At 43.0% G+C, this 13,199-nt stretch overlaps 2 protein-coding genes across 4 annotated transcripts in view; both read right to left on the reverse strand.

Annotated features, from left to right (window-relative positions):
* Window positions 1-8,124, reverse strand: part of atf2 (activating transcription factor 2) — a 20,171-nt gene extending 12,047 nt beyond the window's left edge. The window contains exons 1-7 of one of the 2 annotated variants that reach the window (XR_013968676.1): window positions 8,103-8,124; window positions 7,226-7,293; window positions 7,024-7,120; window positions 6,720-6,835; window positions 6,500-6,625; window positions 5,087-5,201; window positions 1,198-1,287 (exon numbers count right to left, since the gene is read on the reverse strand). Coding sequence is in view for 1 of the 2 variants with exons in the window: in XM_080839899.1 (XP_080696025.1) it covers window positions 1,198-1,287; window positions 5,087-5,201; window positions 6,500-6,510 (216 nt within the window). In the remaining variant the exon portion in view is untranslated. Of the gene's footprint in view, window positions 1-1,197; window positions 1,288-5,086; window positions 5,202-6,499; window positions 6,626-6,719; window positions 6,836-7,023; window positions 7,121-7,225; window positions 7,294-8,102 lie in introns of those variants that run through there. The other variant, XM_080839899.1, reaches the window with a different exon arrangement.
* Window positions 8,125-8,476: 352 nt separating this feature from the next.
* On the reverse strand, window positions 8,477-11,005 carry atp5mc3a (ATP synthase membrane subunit c locus 3a). Of its 2 annotated transcripts, none has more exons than XM_080838604.1 (5): window positions 10,950-11,005; window positions 10,666-10,762; window positions 9,645-9,719; window positions 9,224-9,414; window positions 8,477-9,119 (listed from the first exon to the last, which is right to left on the reverse strand). In XM_080838604.1, exons 2-5 carry the CDS (start codon window positions 10,702-10,704, stop codon window positions 9,005-9,007), a joined length of 420 nt encoding a protein of 139 aa, XP_080694730.1. In that variant the 5' UTR covers window positions 10,705-10,762; window positions 10,950-11,005; the 3' UTR covers window positions 8,477-9,004. The 2 variants fall into 2 exon arrangements, with proteins under 2 accessions (XP_080694730.1, XP_080694731.1); XM_080838605.1 differs by lacking the exon at window positions 10,950-11,005 and adding an exon at window positions 10,873-10,928.
* Window positions 11,006-13,199: the final 2,194 nt, after the last annotated feature.

A 13,199-nucleotide genomic window follows, 5' to 3' on the forward strand; every position in this document is an offset into this window, starting at 1 on the left:
CCCCCCCCCCCCACACACACACACACACACTTCAGGCCCCCCCCTCCTCCTGCCGCCAGTTTACCTGCTAATCTTCACCAGAGCAGCATGCTGCGAGCGCTTACGCCTTCTGTGGTACGTGCTTCATCACCGTGCCACTGGACCGAGCTGCAGCGCTCCATATTCTCACCCCTCACTCGCCATTACCGGACCGTCAACCACAGCACTCAGTGCCATAAAGGCTCTGCACATCTGACTGCACATTCACAGCCAAGGCAAGGATGCTGCAGCAATGATTTTAAACATGGACTCTACAGAGCCCTGACAATAGAATAACCCTCAATGATATGACACATGAATATATTATTATATTCATGCAACAGGGATGATATGCAATCGGATAGATTTGTAGAACTATTCCCTGCGCTATATGGATCAGTTAAGTTCATTTCTTTAGGACTGGTTGACACAGACATTAAGAGGACAGTATTGTTATGGATATCTCTTAACTAATACCCCTTGGCTTGGAGACATAACTCAATTTTAGTAGTGTCAGTAGTAGGCGTAGAGATGCAGAGGAGGAGCACAGATCAGCCCATCACAGATCAGCTCGGAGCCTAGGAGTCCACCCTGCATTTTCACCTTCATCTTTCCTGATATTTACAATAACATATCATATAATATAATACACCAAATTGCCATTGCTTCTTTTTAATTAGAAATATATATGAATTGAAATATCAAAAAGAAATTATATATTCACTTTGTGTGTCTATGAAAGGGACAATGGTGGGAAATAACTGTTGGAGTTACAGTACAGTAGTTCCCACAAAGCCAGAACACTTCCAGGTATTTAATTTGTAACTGGCTAGATGCGAACTTTGAATTGGAACAGTCCCTCGACTGTAAATTCACAGGTCTATGGGAACACAAGTACAGAGAAGGACGCATGTTTTATTTTTTGTGAATTATTCTTTTGTCTCTCACTGTATAAACAAACAAAAATAGCTCCCTCTAGTGGCTTGGTGGAAATAATGACCTGTAGTGGAAACCTGTTTTTGGTTTGGGGGGGGGGGGGGGGAGCACATCACACAAAATGTACACTTCACATTACAAACAATAGCATCACCTATGAAGGATTGTTAAAATAATGTGTGCAGATGGATTGAAAATAAAGAAAGGGTGTGAGCAGTGAGGCATAAAGGAGAGCAAAATTACCATCTTAGCTTCTGATTGGACGGGTTGAGGAGGTGAGGAGGGTCCAGGCATCCCGGGGACGTTAGGCACCACGGTGACGGGTCTGACAAGCTGACAGCACAGGAGAGGCACGGGGAGGGGGAGAGAAAAACACAGGGAAAATGAATCTGCCTCTCCACAAGAGATGGCCACTCCTAATCCCATCCTGCCCCCATACACACACACACACACACACACACACACACACACACAGACACACACAGACACACACACACACACACACACACACACACAAAGACACACACAGACACACACAAAGACACACACAGACACACACACAGACACAGACACAGACACAGACAGACACACACACACACACACAAGCACACACACACACACACACACAAGCACACACACAGACACAGACACACACAGACACACACACACACACACACACACACACACACACACACAAGCACACACACACACACACACACACACACACACACACACACACACACACACACACACACACAGCATGCCTAAGACTGAATCATATCTCAGGCTCATTAGGCTGGATGGACTGTTATTGGGTGGAGGAAGCACCACATGGAGATGCACCACGCACGCTAATGAACACTCCTGTCTGCCTGGGCGCGGAGCATATGGACAGAGAGCGGCTATGGAGGGAGAGGGGCACAACCAGATAGGCCAGAGCACCGCCGCCTCTGATATGCCAACTATGAGAGAGGGAGGGAGAGAGATAGAGAGAGCGAGGGAGGGCAAGGGATAGAGAGAGAGAGGGAGAGGGATAGAGAGAGAGAGGGAGAGAGATAGAGAGTGCGAAGGAGGGAGAGGGATAGAGAGAGCGAGGGAGGGAGAGGGATAGAGATAGGGAGGGAGAGGGATAGAGAGAGAAAGGGAGAGAGATAGAGAGAGTGAGGAAGGGAGAGGACTAGAGAGAGAGAGGGAGAGAGATAGAGAGAGCGAGGGAGGGAGAGGGATAGAGATAGGGAGGGAGAGGGATAGAGAGAGAAAGGGAGAGAGATAGAGAGAGTGAGGAAGGGAGAGGACTAGAGAGAGAGAGGGAGAGAGATAGAGAGAGCGAGGGAGGGAGAGGGATAGAGATAGGGAGGGAGAGGGATAGAGAGAGAAAGGGAGAGAGATAGAGAGAGTGAGGAAGGGAGAGGACTAGAGAGAGAGAGGGAGAGAGATAGAGAGAGCGAGGGAGGGAGAGGGATAGAGATAGGGAGGGAGAGGGATAGAGAGAGAAAGGGAGAGAGATAGAGAGAGTGAGGAAGGGAGAGGACTAGAGAGAGAGAGGGAGAGAGATAGAGAGAGCGAGGGAGGGAGAGGGATAGAGATAGGGAGGGAGAGGGATAGAGAGAGAAAGGGAGAGAGATAGAGAGAGTGAGGAAGGGAGAGGACTAGAGAGAGAGAGGGAGAGAGATAGAGAGAGCGAGGGAGGGAGAGGGATAGAGATAGGGAGTGGAAGCGGGATCAAAATGATGGGAAATTGAGACGGGGGGGGGAAAAAAGAGCTAAAGAGAGATAAGAAGAAGGCAACTGATTGAGAGAAATGGCACAGAAAAAAAAACACCAGCCCCTTAACGGCACAATGGAAGACTACACCCTGCTCAGGCCTCTGGCAAATGATCATCAGTGGCCCGCCCTGACAACCCGAAGCAGTGGGGCCTTAACATACTGCTACCATCACCACGGCAAGCCTGTCAGCACTACATCCCCCTGCCAAGGCTACATCAGATCACCGTGCCTCGCCGAGATAAACACGCTACCCTGAGCACAAACAAACGCTCTGATTTATTGGAGTATGCAGTCCCACAAAGCCCAGCTAAAGCCATAACATACAAGGACATGTACCACAGGGCTGTGCAGCAGCGGAGCCCTGCGATCATTTGGACGGCTCGCAAGCCTCTGCCGCGGTGACATACAGCTGCTCTTTTCTAGGGCCCATTAGTTTGCACATTTTCTCCCACTAGCCACCGCGAGCCAAGTCGCCGCTGCCAACGCAGTAAATAGCAGGTCTGTCCCCTGGAAGCGTAAATGCTCGAAATGTGGCAGAGACAAATCACGGGAACGTGATCGTATTAAGGATAAGGATGATCACACTCGCGCCGTCCATAACTCTAAAGCCGCCCCTTATTAAGTAAGTGACTTTGAGCGCACTGTTGATCCTTTTCCAAAAGAGACAGAGCTAATGTCCTTCACAACTCTTTTAGCACGAAAGCGCTCGATACTTTCCAGGAGGATCTGATGCAAAGCCAGAAGATTTGAGGTGAGAGCGCACGTGACCTCCAGACTAAATAATTACATCCAGGAAACAGTGGCACCTCAAATAAATCAGGGGCCAATATCTTTTGGTAAATGCCAAATGATAATGTGCAAAACATTTGTTTCCATGATCATCCCATGAATTCCATGATTTCCAAACATCCCAGCTCTTCTTTTCCATCAGCCAAATGTAAGAAGTACATTTCGTAAAAGGTAGCTCCTTGCATTAGCCTGGATACCAGCCCAAACCCCGCCCACAAAAAATTTTGTCAGGGAGATTTGGTCTGGCTCTGGGTTAATTGGGAGAGAGTTTCATCGGTAGGATCAAACCGGACCAATCAAATTGGCAGGGCGGGCTTTATACGTTGATGGACAGATACCAACGCTTGAGTTGAATTAACCGGTAGATTCGAACTCCGACCAAGATGGCCGCGTCTCGGGTGCTTAGTGGGGAATATTTTATGTGAATTAAGCTATCTACACGACTTTTTAATGTCTACATTGACTCGGTTAGTTGTGCATGTGCAACACGAATGTTACAGAGTATTGTTTGTCTTAACTAAAGTTCTCTAGACCATTATTGTTATATCACTGCTAACGTGTACACAAAAAACCCATCGAAATAAACTGTAGCTTGTAGCCTCAATGCTAATTAATTAACGTGAGCAGGCATATCTCAACAGACATTGACAGCGCATTCATTTTGAAAGAGGAACAGAGAAACGCGATTAAGGCATTTGTCATTGAAAAGATGTTTTTGCCGTCCTTCCTAGGGATCAGGTAAAAGTTTAATCTATCAGATGGTAATAGGCTACTACGTTGCTCTGATTGGTTCTAGGTATCCAATTCAGCGAATAGGCATTTTCTTTCCTGGTTCGTTGAAACACGCCCCATAATCACAGCCCAAAGGTCCGGTATCAGACTCATATTCTGACTAGAATCATGAGTATGACATCGTCAGGCTATCCTTGCATGCTATTATACAGCGAACCTAAATTGTATTATGATTTTCTGTTCCTTTTTATCTTTCTTCACTTGGTTACAGCACGAGGACCTGCAAAAGGTATTTTTTTTTGTAAGAACCCTTTGCTACAACACCAGTCACTGTCACCTTCTCAAAGGGTCTATGAAATGTTTTGTTCTGCTTACCCATTTCATCCTAGGCCAAGATATAAGGTCACCATCTTCTAACTCACTCATGCTAAGTAGGCTTATGGTTTACTGGATGTAGTGTTGTCAGGGCACAAACAGGAGGCAAATATTGAGATATAATATGTTTTGTTTTGGTTTATTTTCAACCAGCAATTCCTGCCCTCAACTTCCTTTTTCAATATGCAAACATTCCAGATGAAACCCATCACTGAGACCAATTAGATATAAGGGTGGTTTAGATGAAACTAAAAATTTCAAAGCTAACATTAACTGACTTAATATTAAGCTGAATTTGCAGCCACTTTCAGGGGATGTCTAGGAGCATCGTGATAACGATCCTAATCTCGGAAATCCCACAATGCAATGCAGAAAGTACAGTTAATCCTATCTGAAACAGAAGCTGATACACTTGAGTAACTTAAGTCTCAACAAAGAGCAGAGAAAAGAACGACTGGAGTATACTTACAGGGATGGCAGTTGGAATATGGACGCTTGGGTTTGCAATGGATGCTGGAATGGCAACTGGCAGTGTCTGCCCATTGGGGAGCTGTAAGAGTACAGGAAAAGTGGCAGACACGGGACTGGAGGGAGAAGGGGAAAACATGGTTACATCACAGAATCCACATGACAGCCATCATGAAATACAACTTATTAATGTAATATTTATATGATTGAAATACAGATTATTAATGTAATATTTATGTGATTGTAGTCGCGATCATGCCAAACAGCACTGAGAACGAACATGAGAAAGTAAAAGTCATCTAGAGGGTAAATACTACCAAGACCAAATCAAGAAAACAATGAGGGAAATCAAATGAAAAATGGGAGGCAAAACAAGAGGTGGAAACTGACCACGTTTAAGGCAGACTAATAACTGAAAGACAAAGGCGACTTACAAGAACTTATGAAAAGCACCAAAGCTAAAAAAAGAAATGTAACTGATCAACCAAATGTGGGAACAAACAACAGTAACATTTTAGAGTTACTTACACTATTGGCCTATTAGTGGACGGGACTTGAGTAATAACAGAGCTAGACGTTGGCGATGGTTGGGCTTGCTGTATTACAACACTAGCATCTGAGGTTGCAAGAAGTACATTTGGGACTTGAAGGGATGCAGGACGGACTATAGTGGATGCTGGCAGTGAGGTCGGCGGCAAAGAAACCTCCTGAAAACACCACACGAGACCTTAGCTATTACAAATTCACTCAGAAATTTGCACTTGTTTTTACAACTTGTCTCCCTTAAAAAAAAAAAAAAAAATGAAGAACTTAGCTTAGAACAGACTCTACTACTGATGGACTTGGTTTCTGCAAAGGTATGGGCAATATGGTCTTTTTTCACATTTTAATAATTAAGATACAATATGTTATTTACATAATAAAACAGACTGTGGGCTACTTTAGATATATAGGATATTACATTAAGTCAGCAGATATGCAACTGAAACGGCAGTATGTGTGGGAGTAAAAGTGTTTCTGAGCAGGTTAACCAGAGGTGGCAGTCTGTAAGACTGAACTGTCTGCTATTAGCTGCACAGGGGCAAACCGTTACAAGCATGTAATAAACCATGCCTTGGATTACAGCAGTGGTTGCAAGGATTAACTGCAGAAATGAATTGGCCTGAACAGATGTGCCCATATTGCTTTAACAGGTATTGTTTTCTTTTTTAAACCTACAACTTCCGGTCATGTGAGGGCAAGGGTGTTCTGCCAAGAAAACACACACACTCACGCAGGCACATACACCTGTTTGCATTAGAACAAAGGTTCAGGGGAAAATTCTATGCAATGGGGTAAATATTCCACAAGTTATTCCATACAGCAATACAGCAAACTCAATGTTATTAGTAAGTGGATCGCAAGGATCCTATACCTTGTCATCATTTGTTGTCGATTCAGGGTGTGGTAATGGACTGTCTCGATGTGCCTCTAGAGATGACGGCTCCTCAATTTTGTTGCGAACCGGTGCAGCAAGAGGTGATAAATCCAGAGGTAACTGCTAATAAACACAATCGAAACATTTAAACAAATATTTCAAAGAAAACATATGGCATATTGACCTTTCCCCCATTTGAGGGAGACAAGGAGCTTACCTTTTTGATATCATCCTCTGCTTTTTTGAAGTCATGCTCGAAAGGACTTGCGAGCTCATTGAACAGGCCGACTTCTTCGCAGTTCTTCAGAAAGCGAGTGGGGGTTGGAGTTTGGTCTGTTAGAAATTAGTCGATTACAGATTAGTGATGCAAACAAGCCTGTTTTCCATTGTTGCAGTTTTGAGATAGCAAAAAATGCAATGCATAGTCTTTGGGATGTTTCAGAATTTACAAAACAAAGTTAGCTGGCTACCTCACTAGCTCATCTCTACAAATGTATTTGGCTACCTGTCACCACACTTACCAGCAACTATGACACTGTCATTCCTTGCTGGACCAAACTTCAGGGTCATCTCATGTTTATGTTTGTGGACAGCCAGGTGATCTTCATTTGTGAAGCGCTGATAGAAATACACAGCACATGTGATATATTAGAGAGCTGACGTACAAATATACTAAATCAACAGAAACAGAAAATATAGAGATCAAATGTGATTAACACCAACCTGACCACACCCAGGAGCAGTACATAGGAAAGGTTTGTCATCACTCATATTCAGAAATTCCGTGTATCCTAAAAACGAACACACTGATTAAAACTACTTATTTCGGCAGAAACAGTCGGTACAGTCACTATTAAGGTTGCTTAACAAATGTCACTTCTAATGGTGCATTGACGCAAGTTAAAAAGCAATGGTTAGTTTTGTGAGGGGCTAAAGTACTGGATGGTTAACGTTGGTAATCGCATCATCTATCAGATGGTTTCCTTCACTAAGTTCATTTCTAAATACGTTTGTAATCGTTCAATCGTTTGCAAACAAAAACAATAGTCATAATTCCACCGATAGAGTGGGACACAAAGAAGAAATGAAAGCATGCATCAATGTATCAAGCATAACTACAGGTCAAATTATCGTTAAAACAGACTGTCAACCACATAATTGTGCCAAGCGACTATTGTGTTGTTAGCCTAAATACTTGCCTAACAAACATTATAACATTTAAAGGTTTAGTACAAGGACGTTTAGAGAATCACACAAATGTTTCGAAAGCGCTTAGACGATATTTCCAAATTGTGTAATTCTGACAACATTGATGCGTACAGTAACAATGCGGTGCACCTTGTTGTTTACACACTTCAATAGCCAGAGCCTCAGATTGCTACGAAGCTAGATCCACCACCCATTCTTTCACTAGAGGTGAGAAGCTATGAAGCTAGCTAAGTCGCCGTCGCCATATTAGCCAATCCAGCTACTACTGATATGATATGTCAATATCTTAGAATTTGACAATTTAGCTGTTTCTACAACAACACACCACTCATGCCGACTGCGTGGGTGATGTCTTTGTATTAATTGGCACTATTAGTAAACAGACACTTACCCACGGGCTCAACCCTTGATAACCAAATCCCAAGCCTCCACACTCTCGCGAGCGTTAGATTAACGTGTCTCTTCCGTAAACGTCACTAGAATTGCGTATGTCCCTCGCAGCCAACCAGAACGTCAGGTAAAGCCACAATCCGTGTAGGTCTTCTAACAGAAATGACTATTATTGTGAAAACCAACTCGTACATCCTAATTGACACGTCAGTACCAATTCAGCCGATCATGCAGATGTACACTATAAATATTGACTTTGGTAGTTTACCATAAAGTGATGTGAACTGTAAAAACACAAAACTTCATGAACCTTCCACTCTCACATTACCTGCTGGATATCCAGTAAATAAAGACAAGAGTTCATTAGAACCAGTACATAGTTGATGTTTAGATTTATTTGATGCAATTTACAAAAGCAAGCGTGCTGTATTGGATTTCAAACACTTGCGATCTACTTACAACTGACTCGTATATCCCTTGACAACACTTGGATGGACCGACAACAGCCTGCAAACACACCTAATCCCCAAATGACTTGTAGAGTGTGACTATATGACTTGGGCAAGTATCACCAGATGTCTTGGAGAATGTATCCAACTGTTTTTTTTTTTTTAAATCTTTGAAACAATCTCATTCAAAGGGGCGTTCTTAGCCCACTGTGATTGTAAGGAATACAATTCCCCCCCAAAAAACATACTGCCCCATTTTCAAGTGAAATACATGCATTTTAATTCTGTAAGGTCTTACATTTGTACAATGCATGTGTTTTACTTATCCGTACAGTCATATCAACCTGAAAAAAATGTACAATTTCGACACCAACATGGGACAATTTTTGTAGCCACAGTAAAATATGTAGTTACAACTGTAGTTAAGAGTGCGTTCACATGGTTTGATTTGTTTTTACATGGCGAACAAGATCAAGAAAGCGACCATCAAACAGAAAAGACCCATAGCTTCAGACAGGGCGAATCCCAGAATGGCATAAGAGAAGAGCTGCTGCTTCAAGGAAGGGTTCCTGTAACAAGACAGAATCCAGAAATGTAATTTTGATAACACAACTGAGACCGAAACAGACATCTTTAAACTCATTCCTTTAAAGGCTGAAGACTGACTACTTGCCTGGCATATCCGATGATGAGACTGCCAAAGACTGTTCCAATTCCAGCACCAGATCCAGCCACTCCAACTGTGGCTGCTCCAGCACCAATGAACTTAGCAGCAGTATCAATATCCCTGCTCACAGCACTAGTCTGGAAGCCACGGAGTGCTACCTGGGTCAGGGGGCTTTGTGGCATGAGGGCTGAGCTGGTCTGTTGGGACATAAAACTTCACTTTAGAAAAAGGAAGATACTCTTTAACAGTTTAAAAGTTGGTCAAAATTCAAATAACTATGATCATCTACAAGGACCAAAATACATAAATAAAGTAGCACAGTGGCTACACTAAAACATGTGCATTAATACAGTAGATTGACCTACAAAACAATGCAGTGAACCCACAAGGACATTTATTTAAAAGAGAATGACAGCCAGACACTCACCTCTGTTTTGACCTCTGGCCGGGAAAGGACAGAAGCAGAGAGGGGTCTGAGGAGAGCCCTTGAGCCAGCACGGACCTACAATGAAACACAAAAAATGAATTCAAGAGAACATTTTACTTCACTTGTCCAGCTCGGCAACCCAGTCTACAAAGAGCACAAGTAAAGATAGGATAACAACAGGTTAACGTCACATAAAAGGGTCAGGACAAGGGGCAAAGTATGTCTTGTCAAACATAATATATTAAATGTCAAAAATTTGACCAATTTACAAACACTACTACCACCAGACACAGACATAAACATTGATAAAGGTGACCTCAAAAGCATTAATTAATAAGATCAATCCCACAAAGTCAGACAGGGATTAGAGAAATCCATTGCTACGAGTACTCCATGTATCCAAAGAGTATACTAAGGTGAGCTTCCTAGTACACAACACTGCTGTGCAAGTCAGCTAGCTGCTAACATTTAAGAGCAAAGCGGTCATTGTGAGTGTGCAATGTATGTTCCATGTCCTCGGACAACCCAATCTGCAATGTTACAATGGCAACTCTTCAAATTGTATTATTTGCAGACAAAGTGTTTGCAATTTATTTCCACTGAAAGTCTGGGTCTGCAGACCAGCTATCTTAATGTTAGGAGACTACAGGCTCTGCTACAGCTAGCTTGACAGGCAACGTTAACTTACCTGAAGGGGTTGACCTTAGCTAACGGTATATAGCCAAGTTAGCAAGCGAGGACATACGTTTTACTTGGTTATATATATAAGCTTTATGGTATGTTAACGTTACTGTAGTGTTAGTGCAGCGAAATCACAATACCAGTCATATTAAGTATTACAGAGCCTACCGAAGTGGAGGTTACCTGTAGCTAACTTGTCAGTATGAAAGTTACCCTCGAATAGCTTGCAAGCTGGCTAGCGTTAGCATTAATTCCCAAGTTCAAGAACAGGCCAGCTACAAACGAACGACATAAATGCAAGTATTAAATCAGTTGGTTGAAAGAAGTAGGAACAACTCACCATTGCTGGCGTGGAAACGAATTTTGCACAGGCATACATCTTTGAGTGTAGGGTATTAAAAGCTGTTCTGGTGGATTAGATAGCAGCCCAGCTATATCTGAAATGACAAACGATAAGGTCAGCTGAAATATTTGTGCATAATCTTTAAAATGACTCGGTATCAATACAATAACACATTTTAAATAAGAGCTTTTGTCTTAAACATGCCAGAATATCACGTAGAGAGTAGGATGAGATAGGATTGTCAGGCTACAAATTCTCTACACAACCGCCATAGCACTTACCGACAGCAGAGGTCGAACCACTTCCGTTTCTGCGCATGCGTCAACCCGTTTGTAAGAAAATCCCGGATGGTGATGCACCGACAAGGCAAGGTCATTTAGTTCTAACTTTATTTATCCAGTCTATGCCAAATAGAACATTTAGTGACATTTTAATACATATTTCACCTCATTGGTTTGTTGCAGTGAGCCAACTGGTTCTATTAATTATAGTGCTATACTGTCTATGAAATGTTTTAGAGATTTTAACAGTGTTTTAATAACTTCTAAGACATTTGTGAGCAGATATGTGTCGGGAAATTCCAGTCCAATATCAGTGGAGGCACATATTTCTGGATCATTCAGTTAAAACTATGTTCTTTCACACTACATATTAACCTGTGTTTCTACGGCTGCCACATATACTACAACAGAATGGGACATAACTGCCTTTGCAGGCATGCCCATGACTTTGTAGGCTCCTCCATTCAGTATCCCTGCACCTGTTGAGGTATGCATTTACCAGAGCCCCACTCAGCACATGTCTCAAGGTGCTGTCTGTGTCTCTCTCTATGGCTGGAGCCGCAGCAGTTCACCAGCAGAATTTGTAAACTTGATGAATGGCTTGCCAGCATGTGGGGCTACAAGGCAAAGGTAATGAGCGTTGTGCGCCTCACCGCACAGTAGTTCTGGCAGAGGCATCCCCCACTGGTTCTGCTGGTATGATCGGTGCAGGTGCGCCAAGGGGATGAAGTCATAGCCGCTCAATCTCACACAGACTGTGCTGAATCACTCACACTAATGCAGGGCATAAACCCCCCTCACCCTGAGGAAATGAGGGAACCAGATCACCAGAGACCAGGCCTACTCCTGCCGCTGCACTCGCATCCACGAAAGGCTCAGTAGCCGGTACTGTGTCTCAAAGCTTTGGGTACAGCAGATAGGAAGACATACATGTATCACATAGAGATTTAGATACACACAATACATATATTGTGTTTATGATACAGGCTACACATTGTTTGACAATGCTGTATTTGTGAATGTGCATGATTAGGGTTTTCACAAAAAAAAAAATATATATATATGGTCTACTTTGAAACTATTGTTAATAAAAGTGATATTTACTGATTTTAATGTTTAGCATTCCAAATAAGGGATAACATGGAACGTAATGCTATAAATAATGCTATTAAATTGTCTTGATAAACGATGCTGATCCTTGTCCAGCAGAGGGGGTTATTACAACTGCTCTCGAAGGGTTTGTGAGCCCTCCCTCTTCTACATGTAAACACCTATTTGTGTACACACAAAGCACAGTTTGCATCCCTTTGCAAAGTGCAAATTATTTTGAAATATCAGAAATATCAATCCCATTTTTTATTTCATAAATGTATTATACATTATTTAACTGGTGATTTTAGAGTTGTCAAAATGCCTGCCTAGGTATTCAATGGGATATGAACCACAGTATGCAGAAACATGAATGAAAATAGGTACATTCATTTTTTTCTGGGAAAAAAACATGGAAGTGGTATGCACAGGAAAATCTCTGCGATGTTTGTTAAATTGGTCCTTAACCACCTGAGGTCACTGTCTGTGTGTCTAATTAACTGCACTGCTGTGGTGGGAGGGGGCCCCTGCACAGCTCCAGAAGGTGAGGAGAATCCAGCCCATCTACTCCCCTGACACTCGCCTCTTCCCTCCCCTCACTGTAGCATGCACACCCCCCACTACTTTGCCATCTTCCTCCTTACACACACACACACACACACACACACACACACATACGCGCATACATACACACATACACACATACGCATATACACACACACACACACACACACACACACACACACACACACACACATCTGCGATGTTGCATATTACACCAGGAGACATTCCATTTGCATGCCGGCCCCATCAAGCTGAATGCACTCAGACTCGTAATAAAAGGCATTGACCCCCTTAACCTTTATGAATTACAATTTGTGCCTGTAGCACATCCTGACAGAGGCCTCAGAAATGTGGGCACCTCCGCCGTGTGTGAGTGTGTGAGGGAGAGAGAGAGAGAGAGAGCAAAGTGTTGTTTAGCAATTGTTAAGTAGAGGGGAAAAAGGCATTTACAGCTCCTCACTGGCACTTCTGACACGCCTGGAAAAGAAGGTATTCTGACATCAGAGGTAAGAATAACCTCGCCAAAGCCTCCACAAGCAGCCTCTCAAAATACAACTCATCACATCTTCAGCTGGCATGTGGGGTGTTGCAATACCA

Source organism: Sprattus sprattus, assembly GCF_963457725.1.
Source record: "Sprattus sprattus genome assembly, chromosome: 5".
Classification (NCBI taxonomy): Eukaryota; Metazoa; Chordata; class Actinopteri; order Clupeiformes; family Clupeidae; genus Sprattus; species Sprattus sprattus.